Source organism: Mustela nigripes, chromosome 9 (assembly GCF_022355385.1).
Source record: "Mustela nigripes isolate SB6536 chromosome 9, MUSNIG.SB6536, whole genome shotgun sequence".
Lineage (NCBI taxonomy): Eukaryota > Metazoa > Chordata > Mammalia > Carnivora > Mustelidae > Mustela > Mustela nigripes.
In genome coordinates, this window is record NC_081565.1 from 26,607,736 (window position 1) to 26,630,695 (window position 22,960).

At 41.5% G+C, this 22,960-nt stretch overlaps 1 protein-coding gene across 3 annotated transcripts in view; it reads right to left on the reverse strand.

The window, feature by feature from the left end:
• Nucleotides 1-11,280, reverse strand: part of SLC44A1 (solute carrier family 44 member 1) — a 202,368-nt gene extending 191,088 nt beyond the window's left edge. For all 3 annotated transcript variants that reach the window (XM_059411153.1, XM_059411152.1, XM_059411151.1), the window contains exon 1: nt 11,149-11,280. In XM_059411153.1, coding sequence (XP_059267136.1) covers nt 11,149-11,184 — 36 coding nt within the window. In that variant the 5' untranslated portion in view covers nt 11,185-11,280. The remainder of the gene's footprint in view (nt 1-11,148) is intronic.
• Nucleotides 11,281-22,960: the final 11,680 nt, after the last annotated feature.

The following is a 22,960-nucleotide window of genomic DNA, read 5'->3' on the forward strand; positions in this document are numbered from 1 at the left end:
ATTTTCAGGTAGCCCACTCAACATCTAGTCCAACCTTTCTTGGTCATTTTCAGGTAGCCCACTCAACATCTAGTCCAACCTTTCTTGGTCATTTTCAGGTAGCCCTCTCAACATCTAGTCCAACCTTTCTTGGTCATTTTCAGGTAGCCCACTCAATATCTAGTCCAACCTTTCTTGGCTTCCCCATTCCCTGAACTCCTAAGCACCCAATTTAGTCTCTCATTGCTGTTTTTTTCACCCTTAGCACTCATCTTCCAGACACAATTTAAAAGTTTTAGAAGTCAGGGTTCCTTTTCCAAAACCCAAACAGGACTTTTTTTTCAGGGAGATTAATGGATACAAAGACATCTGACAGATTTAGTTTCCATTAATATCATAATGGTAGAGATATTTTCATGGGTTGTGCAATTTGCTATGAGCCTATATGAGACAGGTTTTATTATTGTTCTCATTTTACATTTGGGGAAAGCAAGGCACCAAATGTTACAGATTTTGGTCCAAATAACCCAGCTGGTGACAGAATTGAAATTCAAATCCATGCAGTCTGGCTATGCAGCCCATAATTTTTTTTTTTCTTTTTAAGAGATTTATTTATTTGACTGACCATGATCACAAGTAGGCAGAGAAGCAGAGAGGTTGGTGGAAGCAGGCTCCGTGTTGAGCAGAGAGCCTGATGTAGGGCTCCATCTCAGGACCCTGAGATGATGACCTGAGCTGAAGGCAGAGGCTTAACCCACTGACCCACCCAGGCACCCTACAGCCCATAATCTTGTCAGTATAACATGGTGATCAATTCTATGAATTCTAATGGCCCTTTAAGGTAACAATAGGGAAAGGATTTCTTATAAGGAAGGTAGAAGGCCAGTTATGCATTAACGGAGGATCATTAAGCTGGGGATGGGAAATGAGACACATACACTAGAGTTTTTTTAGTATAAAAAAGAAATTTTACACCCAAAATACTATATTTAATAATAAACTCTTTTGCTATTATAAATAGCACCAAATGGGAAGATTCTTGCATATGGCATTTACTATACTTTTGGAGTACTAAATAAGGGATGTCAACTGCTTTTTATGGCTCTCAATGTATGTCATCAAACAATGTCCCAAGAGAGTCATTCCAATTTATTCAGCAAATCAATAAAGTACACTTGAGTCAAAATCACATGAGCAATTAATATTCTGTTAACTTTTACTAAAGTTGCAGGTGTAAAAGAGTATCTCTGTGCTTTCAGTTAATTTGATTATCAGCAAGATTGAACACATTTTTATATTAGTTTACTATTTCCTCTTCTGTAAATTAGCTATTTGTTGCAGAGATGTATTTTTTATGAGAGCTCTTTATATTGTAGATACCCTAAATAATGATGTGAATCTTCAGGCTTATTATTCTTTATACAAAAAAGAAAGAAAGAAATTAAACAGGCAGGAAAGAAAAAAAGGCACTCTCTTTTTTTTCCTTCTCTATCCTAGCACATTCTACTCAGTATTATGGCTCTTTAAGTGCACTGGGGAGGGATGAGAAGGACGGAAAAAGAAAACATTAGAAAAAAGAGAATAAACAAGTAATGACTATGCAGAGATAAAAACACACAGAAGAGGCAGACAAGGAAATTGAGAGCCCGAGGGAAGAGGTTATACTAACCCCCAAGATTCTCTTGAGGGTCACGGACTGTGGGAATATCAATTAACTACTTAACCATTATTACAACCTTAAATGGTCTTTTTTTTTTTTTTTATCCTGAAACTATCCTGGCCCCAGAACAGGAAAGAGGCAGTGGCGTGGGTAGAAGAAACAGGGGCTTCAGCGGTGGCTATAGCAATATTCCTGGGAGAATGGAAGGATAATGATGTGACTTTCAGTTATGAGCTGTGAAGTCTTATAATGGAGCTATAAGCAAAATGTTGGGAAACACTGCAGACGTGCAACTTTACAGGCAGAAGAAAACGACAAGACTGTGTAACAGGTACTACTGGCTGACTACCCCGTCACCATCTCCACCCTCGCCCTCTGCACTGCTGGCAGAGTTCTAATTTTGTTCTGGTGTTGCTCCACCCTCCACTTGACTCCAGGAAATCCTGGTTAGTCTAAGCCAACCAATTACAGAGTTCTTGGTCTCCTGCCTGCTAGAAATTGTTCAGGGATGAGTATGCAGCCCTCCCTAACTCCTACTAAAGGGAAACCACTGGAGGTTGTTAGTTCAGAGGAAGTAGGAAGAGCCACATGCATCTTGGGATCATGAGGGCAGATAAGGGAAGAGAAGCGATCTTCCTTAAAATAAAAGAAATTTTAAAAAGCAAAGAGAGCCTGACATCATGTCCTCCTGACATCATCAAGCTGCTAAACGAACCAACCTAGAAGCCACCCTACCTCTCAATTTATGTGAGATTAACTTTTTTTTTAAGGTTTTAGCTGTTTAGATTTCTTTATTTCTTACAGGAGAACCATCCTAAGTGATTCATAATGCAAAATCTTATAAGATTATCATCATCATCACAATGCTACAAAAAAACCAGAACACTTTTTACACTTTTTTTTCACTGCTACCTCAACATCTTGAAGTAACCATTTCCAATTTTTCTGTCTTTCTGATGTTTATTTTATGTTATACAAAAGTACACAGAAATCAAATATTTCTTTTAACAATTTTCAGTATATCTAACAACCTTAAAAAATTAGACTAAAAATAGCTTTTAAGAGTTTCCTGTCTAAATAAATGTCCAAATAGTTGGCTGTGAGATGATGTAAAGAATAGCTAAAAAGAGTAATATTATTTTCGCACAAAAAATAAATTCCAGGGGTGCCTGGATAGCTCAGTCAGTTAAGTGTCTGTTCAGCTCAGGTCATGATCCCAGGGTCCTGGGATCAAGCCCCATGTCGGGGCCCCTGCTCTAAGGGGAGCCTGCTTTTCCCTCTCTATCACTCTGTCTCTCATGAATAAATAAATCTCTCTCTAAAAAAAAAGAAAGAAATTAATTACTTAAAATTCAGTGATGTATCAACCAAATGTTTTTTTAAGTATATCCTACTATACAACTGATATGAAATCAAAAACGAATCTACTGGGGCACCTGGGTGGTACAGTCCGTTAAGCATCAAATTCTTCGTCTGGGCTCAGGTCATGATCTGAGGGTCCTGCAAAGGAGCCCCATGGAGGGCTCCCTGCTCCTTGGGGACTCTGCTTGTCCTTCTTCCTCTGCCCTTCCACGCCCCCTGCTCATGTGCACACTCATGCATGCTCTCTCTCAAGTAATAAAATATTTAAAGAAAAAAAAAAAAAGATTTTCCCTCTCCCTCTGCCCCTCACCCCCAACAATATAGCAATCTTTTTTTTTTTTTTTTATTAAAGGAGTGTATCACAGGAAAAAATAAACTAAGGATGCCCTACCACCGAGTATATTAAAACCTACTGAAAAGGGGTGCTTGGGTGGCTTAGTGGTTAAGTGTCTGCCTTCCGCTCAGGTCATGATCCCAAAGTCCTGGGATCCAGCCCTGCACAGGGCTCTGTTCTTCCATCTCCCTCTGCCCCTCCCCATCCAGGCTCGTGGGGGGTGGGGGAAGGGTCCCTTTCTCTCAAATAAATAAATAAAATGTTAAAAAAATACTGAAAAATGTAAATCTCTTTCAAAAATCACCTTTTAAAAGGAGAACTAAGTTTGACACAATGCATAAATTCCAAATTGGAACATCATGCTGTGCTATATTCCAAATAAATGTAAAAACAAAAAGTACTAAAAGGGCAGAAATATTACTGTGCCAGAAACTTTAACCATTTCCAGAGTAAATTCCCACAGTAGAAATAACAATGCCTCTTTAACGACTGAAGTTTTCACCAGTTCAAACACTTTTTCTTTATAACACCTCACATAAAGTCCCACCCATTTGTGCCTGCTATAAAAACGCCAGCACTGTAAATCCAACTGGCCTTATTGGGGTGGACCAGTCTTTTCCCATCTACCTTGACCCGGGAACTTACACCTCTCAAAGTCCCCTTGCTTCACACATGACATGTATACCTGGAACATACAGGCTGTTTAAGAACACCGTTGAGGATGATGTAGAGAAAGCTTTTTTGAAAATATTTATCCCTTGGGGCGCCTGGGTGGCTCAGTGGTTTAAGCCTCTGCCTTCGGCTCAGGTCATGATCTCGGGGTCCTGGGATCGAGTCCTACATCAGGCTCTCTGCTCAGAGGGGAGCCTGCTTCCTTCTCTCTCTCTCTGCCTGCCTCTCTGCCTACTTGTGATCTCTCTCTGCCGAATAAATAAATAAAATCTTAAAAAAAAAAAAAAAAGAAAATATTTATCCCTTTAAAAATTGTATTGAATTTTAAAACATCAGAATTGCTAAGGTAAGAGTTCATCCACATCCATTCATGGTAGGAAAGAGAACTTTGTTAATTTATCCAAATATTTCCCAAGTACCTATCATGTACTGGCTACCAACCTAGCACAGAGAGTAACAGCAGTGAACAAAACAGATATGGTCCCATGACAAAGAGGTGTCAGCTCATTCTAGACCAGGGGTCAGCAAACATTTTCTTTAAAGGCCACGGAGTAAATATTTATATTTGTAGAGTCTCTGTCATAACTACTCAACCTTGCCATTGAAGCATGAAAGTATTGAAAGACAATATGTAAACAAACGAGTGGGATCATGTCCCAATAAAACTTTGTGGACAAATTTCATATAACTGTATGAAATGAATGTATCATGCAATAATCTTTTGATTTTTTTTCAACCATTAAAAAATACATACACACATGATTTTAGCATTCTTAGCTTGCAAGCCATATAAAAACAGGTAGCTGGTCAGATTTGGCCCATGGATTATAGTTTTGCCAACAACTCCCGGTCTAGACAATATCAACTTTATTTGTTTATTGCTTTAAGCACTCAAAGGGAAAATTCTTCAGGCGATGAGAATTTACTGAGGAGACGTGGCCTGGTTTGAAAAATCAGGGAAGCCTTTTCCAAAGAAGTAACTTTAAGGCTAAAACTTAAAGGATGAATAATAGCCAGCCAAAGTCCAAAGAGAAAACGAAGAGTTATCCAGACAAGCGAACAGCAAGTGGAAAAACTCCTTAGAAATACAATCTACTAAGGAATCTGGTTGGATTCCTTAGTAGGGAGCACGAAGAGTGAGCATGAGAGAACAGTGACACTAGAAAGAGATCAGCCCCAAATGAGTATTGTTGGCTAAGGTCAGAGACTCTGGTTTTTGTCTTAAAAGCAATCAGAAGCTTCTGGTTTTTTCTTTCTTTCTTTCTTTCTTTCTTTTTAAAGATTTCTTTCTTTATTTATTTGATAGAGAGTGAGCGAGCGCACAAGCAGGAGGAGCGGCAGGCAGTGGGAGGGGTAGAGCAGGCTCAGAGCTGAGCAAGAAGCCAGATGTTGGGCTGGATCCCTGAGCTGAAGGTAGACGCTTAATCGACTGAGCCACCCAGGTGACCCCCATTAAAGGGTTTCAAGCAGGGAAGGGACACAACCAGCTTTGCATTTTCTAAAGATCACTAAGATGAGTACAGAGAAAAATTTGAAGGGAGCATGAATAATAATACAGGGAGATCCATAAGCAAGGTTCTGGCCAGAGATGAGGGAGACTTAGACGGGGGTGTTGGCAATAGAATTTAGAAGGTAAAAGCAGCACTATGTGGTGATGTGATGTGGAGGAATAAAAGGTAGGCTCCTGTATGCCTCAGTTTCCAGTTTCCACACGAGGATACTGGTACCCTTCAGTGAGCCAGAGATTCTGAAAAGACACTGTGTGTGTGTGTGTGTGTGTGTGTGTGTGTGTGTGTGTACAAATTCTGAGTTCAGCAAAGATAAGAGGACTTAAAACATTAAGAATTAACCACAGAAAGATGGAGATTAAGAGACAAGAGTTTCTAGTCCTAGCTATCTCATAATGGATTCCTCTAACCTTGGGCTACTTCATAGCTTCTCAATTCTAGTTTAGATCAACAGAAAAGTGAGATAGTCAGACTGGTTTACCTCTAATATCCCCTAAAGTCCCAGAAACCTGAGCCAAGGTTACAACATGGAAATATTTCTTTCTTCTGGGGGTGGGGTAGGGTATGGAGGGTTATGTAGAAACACATAATAAAGCGTAATAAAGAATGCATTTTTATAAATAATTACCCTCCCAAGCCAATAACATTTCTAAATGATAGGATGAAAACATCAAATGGTACTTGATAGCATTTGTGAAGCCTGGGAACATTCTAGCTAGACTGGTTTTGCTGTATTATACTAGGTTGTTCCACATAAGTTCAAAATGGTGGCACGAATTTAAGCTGAAAATTCCTTAATTCAACATTTTATTGAGTGGACCTTTTCTAAAGATAGAGTGAGCTGCAATTTAAGATTTGGGAAGCATGCATATGAACACAGAAACACAGGACTGCGATCCAGAAGACCGGGATTAAAGTTTGGATCTGTCACTTGGTAGCTGACTTGAGCCAAGTTTCCTAACCTCCACGTCCCAATTAGCTCAGCTGTAAAATGAAAGTGGAGTCAACTTCAGAATTACTATAGAAATTATAACACAAAAATCGCTGTGGAAAATAGCTGTACAAAAAGCATTACCATTTTTACATTATTTTCCAATTGTAACAGTAACTTTTATTGCTATATTTTGAGGATCTTCTATATTAACAGCACAATATTCAGAAAAAGAAAAATAAACTGTCTTCATGCCATGACTTTTTTTAATCCCAGAAAGTCTACTTTGCCGGACATAGTTTAATGGAACAACTTAAGTTTCTTTTGGGAAATCCCACTACACTCTTCAAGTGCCATTTTTATCATCTGACTTCAAATTCCCCAAAGCAGGCGGAGACTACAATATTATTAAAAATCTGTTCAGGAGGGGCGCCTGGGTGGCTCAGTGGGTTAAGCCTCTGCCTTTGGCTCAGGTCATGATCTCAGGGTCCTGGAATGGAGCGCCACATCCAGGCTCTCTGCTCGGCAGGAAGCCTGCTTCCCCCTTCTCTCCGCCTGCTTCTCAGCCTACTTGTTGTGATGTCTCTCTCTCTGTCAAATAAATAAATAAAATCTTAAAAAGGAAAAAATCTGTTAAGGAACAGTTAACATACTCAAAAGTTTACCAGTATTAGTACACCACCTGACTGTTTTTTATTAATCCCTAGACGAGATAGAAGATCTAGAAAAAGATAGTTAAATTTATAGCTCTCAATTTGAGGATCATGGGACAAGAGAGTAGACAAGTACAATTTTTCCTGAAGTTGGACAGACGAGGGGTGGTCTGTTCAACCAAAAAGACTCTCTTCCATCCTTTGCACAATTTCTAAGGTTAGAACCAAAGGACCGAACTTCACAGCACTTGCAGAATCTCCTGGCCTCCAAAGCACTGCTGTGAGGAATAATGATCTAGCCATTAACGACAAAGACTTACGGCAATTTGTTAAGTAATCTTTGGAAAGCCTGCTTCATTCAAACTGGTTTGTCAATGGGAAAGAACATGTCATAAATCTGAAGATTTACACGTGAACTTTGAAGTTTAACATTACAAGAATAGAAATTATGTCAGGTTATAACAGAACAAACGAATTATGGAGAGTTGGGAATAAATTTTAAGAGTCTTAGGGAAGATTAGTGCTGTAAAAAGTAACTCAAGACTATCTCACTTTTACGTTCCCTTCAAAGACATTTTTAGGCAAAGGCTATCATGTGTTGGCTTGTTTTGAGCAGTTACTAATATTAGCAAATAACCTGTAGTGGACACTAATAAAAATCATAATTAAGAGTTCTGAAAGAGCCCTGACTCTGTAGACATTCGTAAGATTCTTAGATGTACATAACTGATGCAACACAAATTATTTTGTCAATAATTTGCTCCTTCGGCAATGAAATGCAAGCTAGTATAGAAGGTGACACTTTTCTTTGATCTAAATCCTAAAACAGGATAATTATTTTGATGGCGAATTACGATATCCAGACACTGCCAAGAAAATGAAAATAATACCAGGACAGACTGTAAGAGATGAAACAGTTGGGAAGACCATAAATCCTTTTATGAAAGTCTACAGCAGAGCAACAAACTAGGAGGAAAAATAAATTACATTTCAAAAGTGAATCCCTACTACAAAAAGGAAACGCACTATATTTACATTGATAAAACCTGCCAGAGCTTTAAAATTGCTGACATACCACTGAGAAAAGCTAAGCTGAACTGCAGAGTACCCCGAAGCACGTTGTTTTGATGTGCTATGCAGGTTATCATTAGAGTTTTCAGACAAGCTTTTTAAAGACGTTATAGCCACTGCTCCAACTAAAATATAGGCATTGAGCAGAACACCAGGAAAAGAGGAGACTCCTGCTCAATTTTGCAAACTGATGGTACCACTGACAGAACAGGAAGGAATGTGGAAAAGGCAGGTCAATTTGAACTTAAACAGTTCAACTTTGAGCTTCAAAGAGGATGGCTTGATGGAATTAGTCAACCAGTCCATGGAAGTGAAACAGCACATGGGTCAGGGTTGGACTCATATTCAATGTTGCTTGCCAGCCAGATACTGAAATGTGTATGTATACATTCTGTTTACTGAGTACTGCTGAACAATTGTGCAGGATATAGTGAGGCACTGCAATAGATACAAAGATGGGGAAAACAAAAGCAGTTCCTATTCTCAAGAAGCTTACAGTCCAGTAAGAAGGCATGAAAAGAAACACATCCTGCCTGAAAATACAATTGAGGCCTCTAAGAGAGGTTCAAAGTAACGTGAAGTTGCATCCCTACTTTCTTTCAACACAACATTGAGAAATATGATACTATTCTAAAACTGGAGACACTCCTGAAAGGGACATTAAAATGCCAGCAGACTGGTAACGTTTCACAAATAAATAATGATGCCAAAATCTCAAATTAAAAACAAACAAACAAAAAAAGAAGACCAGCTCTTTGGCACAAAACCTGCTCCCTGATGCTCCACCAAACACTACAAGTCCCTAAAGCCGAACTTAAAGGCATGTGACAGCTGCCGATTGGTTATAGAAATCTACAGGAAAAAAAAAAAAATGCACCCCTCAGGGTACATGACATGCATCTTGTCTGTAGAACATGGCATGAAGGCAACAGTGACTGCAAGAGGAGGGAAAAGCGAAGAAAATGTATGTGACAGCAATCTGAAAATTAAGACGTGGAGCTAGTCAAATGCAAGACCTGTGATTAAACCAGAGTTTTGGTCCAGCATCCACCCCTCCCAAATTTAACTGTTTCCACAATGAGCAAGCCATCCACAAACTATCAATAATTTCCTGCCTTAAAGAGATCTCACCACCAAGGGAGGATGTAAAGTAACCCAGTTCTTAAAAGAAAGGTCGTATGAAAACACCTTTTTGGTGAAAATAATATGTAAGCAAATAGGAGATAAAGAGCACTCAACTAGAACCCCCTCCCCCAAAACTCCCTAACCAGTTGAAAGGTATTGTGTAATCCCACACCTTTAACTGTTAATATGAAAACCCTGGTCTATCGACCTCTCCTCCATATCCCCACCACATAGAATTTTCTTGGCTAGGAAGGTTTAACTAACTAAACCAATCAGCCTGACTGTGATCCCAGTAGGCAGAAAGGGAAGAAAAAAAAACCCCAGACAAACAAAAAAACAAAAAACAAACAAACAAAAAAACCCCAGTAAGCAAACACCCCCCAAAAAAGAACTGGACAAATAGGTTGGATACTTGATAAAATATAGATGTCCTCCATTCATCTGCAATTCTAGTCATTTTCTAACAGATCTCAGATTTTCAGAACAAGTATGCAGGTTATTTAAAACTGAGTTATATATAGTCATTTAGCAGCAGCAAAACACTTCTGGCATTATCGCAGATGCTAGATCTCTGGAGGAATTTTTTCCCCCCCAAACTAGCATTTTTCTTCACCAAGAACCAACCAGCCTTTATTTCTAAAAAACAAGAGCCTCTTGTCTCCCCCAAAACAAACAAATCAAGGACCACAGCTAAATTCTGCGCTAATGAAACTGTGAGATTACATCCCCGGCGTTGTCAGAGCCTATTTTTCATACACCAACACCAGACAGTTTGATGCAGTATTCCTGATGGCTTTTTATCGTATTTGTAAATACACTCTCTAATTCACTAAATTAGGTAATTTACAAACAGGTCCTCTCAGTTATTAGTGGCCAGCAGTCAAGTTCTATTACATTTGATCCTCATACAGTTGTCTAAACATTTCCATCCAGGTTAAGGGCTCGGATCGGCAAGGGAGAGGGAGGTTAGCGAAATTTGGATGGGGGCAGGGTAGAAGCTGGGAGAAATCTCTGCATCTCAGCCCTCAGCGACAACATTCAGCCAGTGCCCACAGAAAAACTAAATTCGGCACCTCTTCCTCCTGTTACACTGGCAACAAAGAGGGAGTTTCCGTAACGCTCCCGTCACCCACAAGGTGCCCAATCTCCTTCCCAGCCTAGTGCCAGCGCTCCCGCAGGGGCCTCGGTGTGCGAAGAGGCCGCGGTGCCCAGGGTCAAGGCACAAAGGGGGGATGGGGTGCCTGGCGAGCGGGTGGGATCTGCGACGTGGGCCGTGTAAGGGCTCCGGAATCCGCTTAAACACTTCCAACCTGGTGTCGGGGGCGGCGGGCAAGAGAAAGGGGCAGCAGAATGTCTAATGGAGCAGAAACTGGAATAAGGTGGAAACGGGGTGAAGAGCCCCGGCTGAGGGTGCTCCGCCTGGGAGCAGAGAAAACAGCCGGCGGATGGGCAAGGGGAGACTCCAAGGAGATGGGAAGAGAGGCGCAAGGCCCAGAAGACGAGGCAACGGGGTGCCACCTGGGGCAGAGCAGAGAGGAGGCGCCTGTGTGGCTTCTACCTGCAGGCGGGCGGGACGGGCCGCTCAGGTGCGACTGGGAAGAGGCCAAGTCGGAAAGGGGCCAGCGAGAGCTGGGGGCGTACTGGGGGCCGCGCAGAGGTGGCTGCGAGTTGGCAGCCGCGGAGCCAGCGCGGGGGCACCTGCGGGACAGGCGCGAGGGAGAGGCGGGGGTGGGGGTCTCCGGAGTGCACGGTGGGCTGAAGGGTGGCTCTCCCGCAGCGGGAGGCAGCGGGCGCCAGCGGCGCGGCGCGGGGGAGGTATCCGGGCGGGCGGCCGGGAGGCGGGAGCCCCTCACCTGCGCGGCGGAGGAGGCGGAGCTGCAGCAGCCCATGGCGGGGCCGGAGGAGCCCGGAGGCGGCGCCCGGCGCGCAGCTACGCCCCGGAGCCCCTCGGCATGCGAGCCGGCGGGCGCCCGGGGAGGGCGCGGCCTGGCCCCGCACGGCTTAGCGGCGGCGGCGGCGGCGGCTTGGGTGGCGGCGGGTACTCAGGAGGCGGCGCGGCTCGGGGCGGGCGCCGGCCACATCCCCCGGCGGCGGCGGCTGCGCGGCTCCTGCTCCGCTCCTGCTGCTGCAGCTGCTCCCCAGCGGAAAGGGGCGGGCGGCGGCGGCGGCGGCGCCTCCCCCTGTCCCCCGCCTCCCGCCTCCCGCGCCCAGTCCCTCTCCCGCTCCCTCTCCCGGGCCGCCGCCTCCTCAGCGCCGCGCGCGTCTCCCATCAGACTCCCCGCCCCCAGTGCAGCGCGGCGCCGACGGCCGGGCGGCGACGGCCAAAACGAGGCCGGGTCCTTCGGCGCGCGTCGGAGCCTGCGCAGTGCCGAGCCTATTTAGCGGTGGCACCGAGGCACAGCGCTGCCTCGGAGCGAGAGGTCGCGTGGGGTTGAGGCTCCGGGGGGCTGAGCAGGCTCGCAGCCGTAATGTGGCCGCATTGCTTCCGGACCCGAGAGGTACTGGCGAGGCATGCGGGGTTGCTCGCTTTCCCCGCTGGACGCGCAACCCGAAGACCCTAATGGCATCTTAGTGCTTCTACGGTTGCTTTTTATCCAGAGGAAAGTGTACACAATAAATCTTCCCTGGTGATGGAGTGGGTGATAGAAAACGGGCAGAGACAAGCATCTGTTGCTACTGGCCCCATTTTGCTGATGAAACTGAGCCTTTGAAGGAGACAGCCTAATAAAAGGCACCCAAGGTCGAAATTTTTATAAAGAGCCGTATATAGGGGAAAGGTAAGTTCGCCAGGTCTCTCAATACAGAGCCCTGTTGGATCTGAACTAAACTTTCTTATACAGGATTGTCTACAAAAAACAATAAGCGAATATTAAGTCGTTCATATCAAAAATATTTACTGAGGACATACTAAGTTCCAGTAATTTGTAGGCACTGTGAATAAAGAGGTGAACAAAAAAGACAGCTTCTATTCTCCTACAAGTTGCTACATTAATACACTGTGTGGAGCAACAAGTTAGAATAGGCTTCACTACTTTCAAGCAGTATACAGCCGGAGAGTCCTTGGGAAATAGTGTCCCATGAGAATAGCTCAAAGGCCACAGAAATAAGGATGCCTGGCTGGCTCAGTCGTAGAGCATGAAACTCTTGGGCTCCTGGTCTGAAGTTCAAGCCCCATGTTTGGTGGAGAGTTTAATTTAAAAAGGGGGAGGGGAAAAGAAGCAAGTGTTTACTTGCTGAAACAAAGCAAGTGAAAAGGTGGCAGGAATAAAACTTAAAGATCAGGATTCATATTAAGAGAACCAGGTGTCAGACACTATTATAAAACTTTTACATGTTTCATTTCATCCTGTCAAAGAATGTCTCAAAAACAGAATCAAAAGGAAAGTAAAAGTTTATTTGCAAAGGTGCAAAGGAGTGAGATTCTGGAAGGCATGACTAAATGAGAGACAGCAAATTTTAGAGATTACTCCCAGTCTAAGGGGGAAAAAAAGGGCACAGAAGTAAGTTGACCTTATGTGCATTGAAAGCAAAGGAAAGTCAAAATAGAAAGCTGGAGACAGCTAAAGAAAAGGCCGTAGAATTCCTGGTTGGTGTATTCCAGGACCATTTCCTAGGTCTGTGACAGTGGATGAATCACCTTTCTAAACCTCTTTCTTGTCTTCTGTGAAATGTTAATGATAGGATGACCCTGAAGCGTTGTAGTCAAGATTGGGTAAGAAAGCTGGCTGGTGGATAAGCCGCACTCTACAGAGTACTGCCTGGGATCATCAATACTTCCTCTGCATCCTACCTATGTTCTCTTTCAGTTTGATGGGAAGGTGCACCATTCCACTGGCTAGTAAATCCTCGGTGTGTTACCAGTAACCATCAGGCCACTATGCAGAAGTGAAAAACATAAAACTTTAGGGGCTCTAGTCCCAATTCTGATGATAAACTTCACAATTAGATTGTAAACTCCCTGAGAACAAGGGAAAGGATTTTCTCCTTTGTATTTCCCTCAGCTCTCTCAAATGTTTGTTGAATTATTCAATGCAGCCAGGAATAAAAAACCTTCCCTTGAGATTTTCCCTCAAAGCCTCAAAGTACATCTTGTTTTTAACTGAGGGAGGAGGCTGAAAGTAAAATTACAGTCTTAAACAAGAAGCCATCTGTCTTCCTTCTTTATAATCAAGGAAAGGGGAGTTGTTTCTCTTAGCAGAGTCAATATGGGAGCATTTCTCTCAGATTATAAAAATCTTTTTGGCTAGTGTAGTCATTCCATGTAGTAGCTAGTGCTTATTTTGTAATTAGAGCTGAAAAGCAGATAAGTACGTAACAGACTGTGGCAGGGCTTCAGAAAAAAAAAATGTATTTTACTTTCTTGGAGGTCTCTTTCGTAGGTATGTATGATGGGTGAATATAATTGAAAGGGAGTACATTCCATTGTGCTTGATTGATATGAACTCGTTTTCCCTCTAAGGGTTAATGGAACTAGGAGTTCTAAGGTTCTGCAAGGTGCTTTGTAAATATACTAATTATGTATGTATGCACCATATATGCATATGAATGTGATGTTTTAAAATTATACCTCGTCATTAGCATAAGAGAAACTAGCGGCTCCTGAATTGATATTCTGTACCTTCTAAGAAGGAGTCTCTTTCCCATCCCCCTCATACCCAAAGAAGCCTCATAAAAAGAGTGCTTTAGAGGGGGACAAATTGCTGTTCCTTTTCCCTCCTTCTCATAAACAAGCACGCTCAGCCTTCAATGAAATTAAGCTACAGAAAATTCAGAAATCATGAAAGGGATTTTTTTTTCTTAGCCAGCGATCAAGGTACTGATCTCACCACCATGAGGTTTCATCAAGGCAAACCTCTTGGGAAGGGCTTAGTTTGTTTTTCTTTCGAGAAAAAGAGCATTGTTTGTTTGGTTTTTTTGTTTTTTTTTTTCAACTTATGTAAGAACAGCATCTGCACTAACCAGGATAAAATTATAAGGTCTATCAATCTTGATGCTGCAGGGTAAAAGCAGATCACCGGCTGAGCCAGCCCGAAATGCTTCCCAGTGGTCTAGTATTGCATAATTGGCCGTGTGAATTCCAGGGTTTCCAGTTTCGGATGCAGGACTTGGTGCTGGTCACTCACGGTAGGAAAACACTGAGCTAATGGTCTTTCCTATGATTTTAATAACGCCTGACTCATTGTTCACATGATTGGAGGTTTTGGGGTAACAAATATAAACGCATCTATGTATTTGTATGCTTATAACTGCTCAGAATAATCTTCTAATTTTTTTTTAATGGCATTTGTTGCTTTGGGCTGTGTTATTTACATTTTAGCACATACTGTGTTCACAGCCGCATCCCACAAGAGCACAGTTGGTTCAGCAGAGCCCCAGCCTTCCAGATCTGCCTCACAACCTCCTCCTGGAAGCATTGGCATATCACCCCTGGGAAATGCTCCAGAAGCAAAAACTAATTGTAACCAAGGACTGTAACTGTTCATTCATTACTAGAAAGGCAAGAGCAAGTCTCTATTTGGGAAGCTGTACCTCAGCTTCCCAGTTATAAGCCTAGAAGTTAGAAACCCCTGAAAAGAGCTTCCCTAAACCCAGGCCAGCAAGACTCTGAGAATTATAAATCCTTAGTTCTGCAACTTTGTTTCTGCCTATATTTGTAAGTGGATGTCTCTCCACTGTTAGTAACTCTGTCTTTTATTTATGGTTTCATTTGGATTTTGGCTGCAACGTCAGACAGTTTATAAGTTCTCTAAAACTGTTTGTTGTGAACTTGTGTTTGGTGGGGGTAGTATTTCCTCTAATACTTTTCTGAATGACATTTTAAAAATCTGTAGTTATTCATTTATTTGATAATTTTTTAAATTGAGTCCTTGTGAGCTAAGCATGGTTGATTAAATATCACTATGCAAACATCAGACCTTGGGGATTTCAGCTGCTTCCATCCTACAACTACTGTTGGTTTTTATTTTGAGGTGATAGGCTGAGGAAGGAGGGGAAGGGAGACAGGATTTCTAGTATTAGTGTGAGAAGGAAAGAAGGCAACTTGTAAAGTAGGGAAATCTATTTATTTAACAATATAGTTCTTGAGCAGTTATAATGAACCAGATACCTAGCTAGATGCCAGGGATTCAAAGACAAATGAGGTACATTTCTTGCCCTTAAGTCGTTTACATTTTAGTGAGGTAGAAGGACATTTAAGCCAAGAATTAGAGTATAGATTAAATGTAATGAGAGGAATGAGTCTACGTGCTATATAAGCTCAGAGGAGGTCTACAGATTGATTTATTTTGCTCGTAAAAATTTCCGCATTACATTTTCCCCCCCGTCACTCTTATCCTTATCCCCTCTAGACAAGTTCCCGCTGCGGACCAAAAGCCTAGAAAAGAGCTTAGTATCCAGGAATATGGCACAAATATTTCTTCAATGAATAACTGCATTTTGTCATTGAGTTCCCAGAAATTTACATTTGCAAATGCCTAGAATGTCTCAAAGGAAGTATTGTCTGAGATCCTGTATGATTATTATTTTTTTAATGTTTGGCCTTTTTTTCTTGTAAAACATCTGGAATAAAATATATTTGTTTATATAGTATACAAAGTATAGGAGGTTTTTCTGTGAAAGACACTGTAGCCTAACACTTGGCAAAAGACGGGATTAATTACATAAATCTCTTTATGAGATTTATGGAGCAAAAGTTACCATAAATAAACACAACTGTCAAACAGATAAATAATCCTTTAAAGTGATATATAAAAGGTTCAGTGCTGCAGCATGAATGTCATGTCCTCCAGAAAATTCATATGTTGAAATCTCAATATCCCAAGGTGGTTGTTTCAGAAGGTGGGCCTTTGGGAGGTATGTGGGTCTTGAGGATCAAATCCTCATGAATAGGACTAGTGACTTATAAAAAAGTTTCCAAAGAGATCCCCAGTTCCTTCCACCATGTGAGGACACAGAACAAGGTTGGCAGTGTGTAGCCAGAAGTGGGCCTTCCCCAGAATTCCATCATGCTAGATCTTGGTCTTGCAACTTCTAGAACTGTAAGGAATTAATAATCTCTTTTATCTCTTTTTGTCTGTTTATCAGACACACAGTCTATGGAATTTTGTTATAGCAACCTGAACAGACAAAGATATTTGCTATTGATAATAGTTGAAAGGCTCCTATTAAATAAAATAAAACTCGAAAAGCACCCAAAAGAGAAAAAGAAAAAGGACATAGCAGACAGAACCCACAGTGAAAGAAATACAAGGACTCATAAAATGTGAAATGCTGCTCAACTTCACTAAAAATAAAACTGTAAGTTAAAGAATTAGGCACTATCATTCTTCATGCAACAAATTGGTGAAGATTTAAAAGCTTGATAATATTCAGTGTCAGAGAAAGTCACAGTGCTCTCATATTCTATTGATGGGGATATAGTTACCTCTTTCTGGAGAGGAATTTAAGAATTTATACCAGAATTTAAAAGGTGCATTTCATTCTTTTAGTTCAGCCTTTTCTTGTCCAGGGAACATATTCAATAGCAATAGTCTTTTTTATAATAAGGAAAAATTGGCAAAGGCCTAAATTTCGATAAGAAGAATATTAAATAATTGGTTCAATAATAAGAAGTATTTTGCCGCTATTAAAAAGTATGAGGTAGATCAGTATTTACTGACATGGGAAGATAACTACAATACATCATCGACTAAAAAAGATTTACAAAACAGTATTATGATAGAATCTTATTTATGCAAATTCTGTGTGTGTGTGTGTGTGTGTGTTTGTAGAAAAGGCTGTGGGAAATATATACCACTCTGTTAGAGCAGTTGCCTTTGGAGAGGAGCTGAGAGTAAGCTGGGTTGACAAAGAGCAAGAGAGAAGGGAGACACTTCTGAGTTATGGACTTCTGCATGGCTTGGGCTTTTGGCAAACCAGGTGCTGTTTTTAAAACTACATTAAAATGTTTTTATAAAATGACTGTGGGGGGAAGCAGTCCTCCCAGATGACCTTTCAATCATGGAGAAATTATGCAAAATGTCCAGAGTACAGAGAAAGAACAGATCACTATTAAAAGCCATGATTAAGAGAGGCTTCTTGGAGCAAGTGGCATTCAGCTGATCCTTGAACAACAGGTAGATTTTCCATAAGTGTAGATGGGAAAGAAAGAAATTTCCCAGGCATAAAATAATTTAAGCAAAGGTGAAGGCTTAGAAATGAATAAGATCTATTGGATGTTCCAGTTATGTATTATTTTATCACAAACCAGATTTAAAGCAACAATTATTTATCACCATCTCTCCCAGTTCTGAGGACTTCTCACATGGGGGCTCTCATGTGTTGCGATCATACTGTGGGAGAGGGATCATCTCAAAGTTTCTTCATTCACCTGCCTGGTGGTTGATGCTGGCTGTTGGCCCTGAGCCACAACACTTACGTGGGCTCTTGCCATGTGACCTGGGCTTCCTCACAGCATGATAGCTGGGTTATAAGAGTGAGCATCCCAAGAGGACCAGGCTGATACGGCATTACATCATTACCTTCTATAATCTAGTCTCATAGAAGGCACATAGCATGACTATACATAGCATGTAGTCACAGACCCATTCAGACTCAAGAGAAGGGATGACAAATACCACCAACACCCAACCCCAACAGAAGAATTGTCAGAGTTGCATTGTAAGAAATGCATGTGGGAGATCTTGCTAGGAGCTCTCCAGTTTGCCATAGGTCCTAATATTCGCTAACGTCTCTTGTGACTGGAGTCAACTTCTCCCATCTACACTACCCCCTGGCTCCATAGACCTTGGAGTTCTCACGTCTAACAGACAAGAGGATCAGAGGATTTGGAGCAAAAAGGTAATAGAGCTCTTTGCTTTAAAAGGATCACTGTGGGGGCACCTGGGTGGCTCAAGCCTCTGCCTTCAGCTCAGGTCATGATCCCAGGATCCTGGGATCAAGGCCCGCATTGGGCTCTCTGCTCAGCAGGGGGCCTGCTTCTCTTCCTCTCTCTCTCTGCCTGCCTCTCTGCCTATTTGTGATCTCTGTCTGTCAAATAAATAAATTTAAAAAAATAGTTAAAAAAAATAAAAATAAAAAGATCACTGAGTTGATATCTTATAGGGAGGTCTAGAAGAAGGGGAGATTAAATAACGAAAACAGTAGGTGCTAAGACTGTTGCCCATAGTCATGAACTCCCCTGCTCAATTCAGCAAAATGATGCCTGAGTATGATTGATGGGAGTCCTCTGTATTCTTACCAAAGCATTCAGTCTTCAGGATGCTTTTTATGGACCTCAGTTCTTGTAGAACCAGATGCTCCTATGCCTGGCAGAACATTACTAGGCCATAGGAAGTAATTGAACTTTTTGGGAATATCAAGGTACCACTTCAGGGATACTGAATGATATTTTTCCCAATGAGCAAAGGACATAGACTGCCTGGGAAGCAAGCCATCTCTTGACCACCCACCTCTGTCTCTTCCCAAGCATTCCAATAGCTGGCCTCCTAGTGTGGTGCTTCAGAGCAAAATGAAGGAAAAGTGGCAGACAGAGACTGCAAGGTCTGGCTGGACTGACAGTTTGAAGCTTAGCTATAATCATTCCCAACTTCCCTCAAGTCCTGTTAAGAGATTTGTGTTAGGTAATGAAAATTGTAGCATTAGTCTGGTTTTTAAAGCCCCCCCCACTATTATTATTTTATTGGACAAACTGTCAAAATCCACCTGTTCTTTTTCTCAGAGCTCCTTTCTTCCTTCCTCATTGGCACTAGACAGAGTCATTTTCCCTAATACTATGTAATTTAGAAAAGGCTGTGTCAATTGCATAAAATATTTCTCATCTCCATAATTAAGATGCTGCTGGTCTGACAGCATTGCTCTCTTACTCCCCCTCAGCTAGTTGCAGGGATATAGAAAGACATTTAAAAAGAGTACTAAAGCAAAAATGACATGCTGTTCCCTTCCCGAAGGGCCTTCTCATGACCATCACCAGCTTCCCTCAACTCCTTCCTGGAGAGCTTCATTCATGGCTGCTTCAAATGTAAGAAAGAGAGGCCATGCCAAGTTTCTTCAGACCATTTTTCTTTCCATTCCCAGAACATGTATGCTCTGTCCTCAATTTGGATTTAGAGAAAATCCAGATTGCCCCTTCTTATGCCCTGTCCTTGAGGTCAGCTCCTAGCACCGTGTTTGACATGCAATAGTTCACCAGTTAACTTGGGTCAAACAGTTGAATGATGGAATTCTGAGGTCAAAGAGAAATTGAAGACTAGCAGAGCATTGCAGGTGGTGGCAAGGAATCCAAGGAACATATAGTCTATTTTCTTTACTTTTGGAAAAAACAGAGAGACAATGATTCACCCAGATTGCTATATATTCAACTCGTTCTTCCTAGTTTGACAATGCCTTCAGGTATGGCCTATAAAAAGTCTCTTTTCAGCCTCACAATCATTCAATTAAAATTATTATGACTATTTTAGAGATTAGGAAAATGAGATGTAAAAAAAAAAAAGAGATCTATATAGACTAGATTATGTTGCTACAACAAATTTACCCTCAAATTGAAGTGGTTTAGTAGAACAAAGGTTTCCTCTTCCCTCCCAGTATTTATGACAGAGCATGTGACCCAGCTGGGAGAGGATGGCAGTATCGCTCCATGCACTTATTCGGCACTTAGGTTTCTGGAGGCTTGAGCGGTTTTAGCTGCACCCTATAAAACTTCAGGTCTTTCAACCTCTCAAAGAAAAGAAGTAATGGGGTGCCTGGGTGGCTCAGTCAGTTAAGTAACTGGCTTTTGATTTCAGTTCAGTTCATGATCTCAGGGTACTGGGGTCCAGGCTCAGCCGTGAGTCTACTGTTTGTCTCCTTCTTCCTCTCCCCCCCAGCCCCCCACCCCCACTCCGCTCATGTGAGCATTCACATGCGTGCTCTCTTTCTCTTTCTCAGATAAATAAATAAATCAATCTCTAAAAAGCAAGCAAGCAAGAAAGAATGAATTAGATCATGATATGGGGGCGCCTGGATGGCTCAGTGGGTTAAAGCCTCTGCCTTCAGCTTGGGTCATGGTCCCGGGGTCCTGGGATCGAGCCCCACATCAGGCCCTCTGCTCAGCTGGGAGCCTGGTTCTCCGTCTCTCTCTGCCTACCTCTCTGCCTGCTTGTGATCTCTGTCAAATAAACAAATAAAATCTTAAAAAAAGAAAAAAATCATTATATGGGCTTTTCATGGGTGCAGCCCAGTTTGGCTGTATTTCATTAGCTAGTACTGGTCACGTGTCCTCCCAGAACAATAAGGCGGAAGAATGTAGTAGAAATGGAATCTTTGGCAAACATTGCTCACACACTGTCACTGACCTATGAGGTAATAATTTGCCCACTATCCCATAGCCATAAAGTGGTAGGATTGGCATCGAGAGCCAAGCTATCTGACTCCACAGCCCATGTTCTTAACCATTGTATTTTCTTCCGGGACAGAAGTGGCTGTGGCATAGGAGGCAGCTATAACATAGTAGAAAGCTCTCTGGACTTGAGACAGGTGGGTTTGTATACCCATTCTGCCACTTACAAGTTTTGAGGCCTTGGGCAAAGCCCTTAGCCTCTCTTCTGACAGCAATTTTCCCATCCATAATTAGGGCTCAATAAAACCCTTTCATTAGGTCACTATGAAGAAGAAAGTATGAGAACCTTCATGCCACTAACATTTCCTCAACAAATGTTTAAATCTCAATCCTTATCATTTCATTTTCCTGCCCCTCTTTCTGTCACACAAGTGCTTTCCTACGATGTAAGTCTGTCCACAGTGACACCTTTTACTGAAAGTTCTCGTTGAAATCCTGCCAGAGGAGAGACATCAGTAACCTGATCCCAACACCTGGAGCTCTAAAGTTCTGATTCTATCACCAGTCCTTTTTCTGACATCAGTAATTTTCTTCATGTATTGCCAAGCACAACTCATTCGTGACTTCAGATCCAAGGAAAGGATAATGTCACACTGGAATTAAAAGTTGTGGCTTGAGAACAGTTTTGCATTTAAAAACACTGGAAATGTTGGCGCCTCTTTAGGAAGTAAATGTCAAGGCACATTAATATAGTGTGAGCATAAATGCCTTCTGGTTTCTCAACCTATTGAGAAAACCTATTTGGTTCATCATTGCAATCTCTTCTAAACTCTGAAAATAGGTCCTCTATATTATTTTAATGTTATTTGGAAAAACAAATTAAACATCTATTAAAGCAACCAGGTAATAGGGAAAAAATGTCTTATTTAGAAGCTTAATGGTGCTTTTACTCCTGGGAAAAGAAAGTAAATTATTTCCAATGGGAAGGTGCATAAACTCTTTCAGGTCCCTGGGTAATTGTTTAGGAGAGTATTGGTACAGATAATTTACAATCTTAGGAGTCAAGGTTCAAGGCAAAAGTAATGAACTTCCCCCAAGCAAAGCACAACTTCTATTCCTTACTTTGACTTTCTTGTTAGCAACTCAAACATCCTGACATACTGGTGGCAGTCTTGGGCTCTGGAGTTAGACAAATGTGGGTTTGATAACCAGCTCTGCAAATTGCTAGCTGTGGGACCTTGTCCTAGTCTGACATTGCACTGTGATTATTAAATGGGGGAGAATACTTGGCAAGTTTACAAGGGTGTACCTGGCATATTTGATGCCTGGAACATATCATTTAATGCTCTCCTCCAGATGACAACATTATTATCAGTAATAATCATTTTCTTAATTTATTTTTTTGCTTCAAAATAATTAGAAAATAAATTTCAATCTTTAAGATTGAACTAAAATGTACACTTACTCACCAAGGTATTATACCTTGCAGTTCATGGTTTTACTGTTTTAAGTTTTAAAAGTACCATTAAAAACCCAAATTGTGACATAGAATGATTGAATAAAATTAATCTAGTTTTGCTTCTTTACCTTTCCAATGACTGTGCTATTATTGTTTATTTCTATTTGCCGCTTAAATGTAGGAGTGTGTCCTAGCACAGGGACTGGAAACATGAACAATGAGCTTGAACAATCCCTAACCATTATGAGCTTACTCTTGAAGCAAACCCGGGAAACTGTGTCCGCATGTGTCAGGGATGTTTCCGTAGTGTAGTGGTTATCACGTTCGCCTCACACATGTGTCAGGGTTGACTGTATAAGTAGAATTGCTCTGGATTAACTTCTGTTTTGGAATATGGTGTTTATTGAGACAAGTAATAAACATTTGCTAATATGAGGGGTGTGTGTATATATATATATACATATACACATACACATATGTATGTATATATATTATATAATAAATATTCTATATACATATTATATAATAAACATCTATAAGTTTATATGTATGCTTAATATAAACATACATATTCTTAAAATCCAGGAGTTTAGAAGGTAGGCCAACCAAAAATGTTTTAGGGAAGAGCATTTATCATTGATATTGTTCAAAATTTCAGGCACTTGGTGATAATAAAAAGCAGAAAAGGCTTGATTGTTTTTCCAAATTCTCTATGGACAGATGCTCCTTATATTGTTGCTAGCTGCTCCCAGGCCCCGCCCTTGGCATGCCACCTTAAAGCTCCTGTCTATAGTATGCAGTCAACAAGTGTCAGCTATTAGTATTTTTCTATAAGACTTTTAAAAACAAAGAGATTGGAGCACCTGGGTGGCTCAGTGGGTTAAAGCCTCTG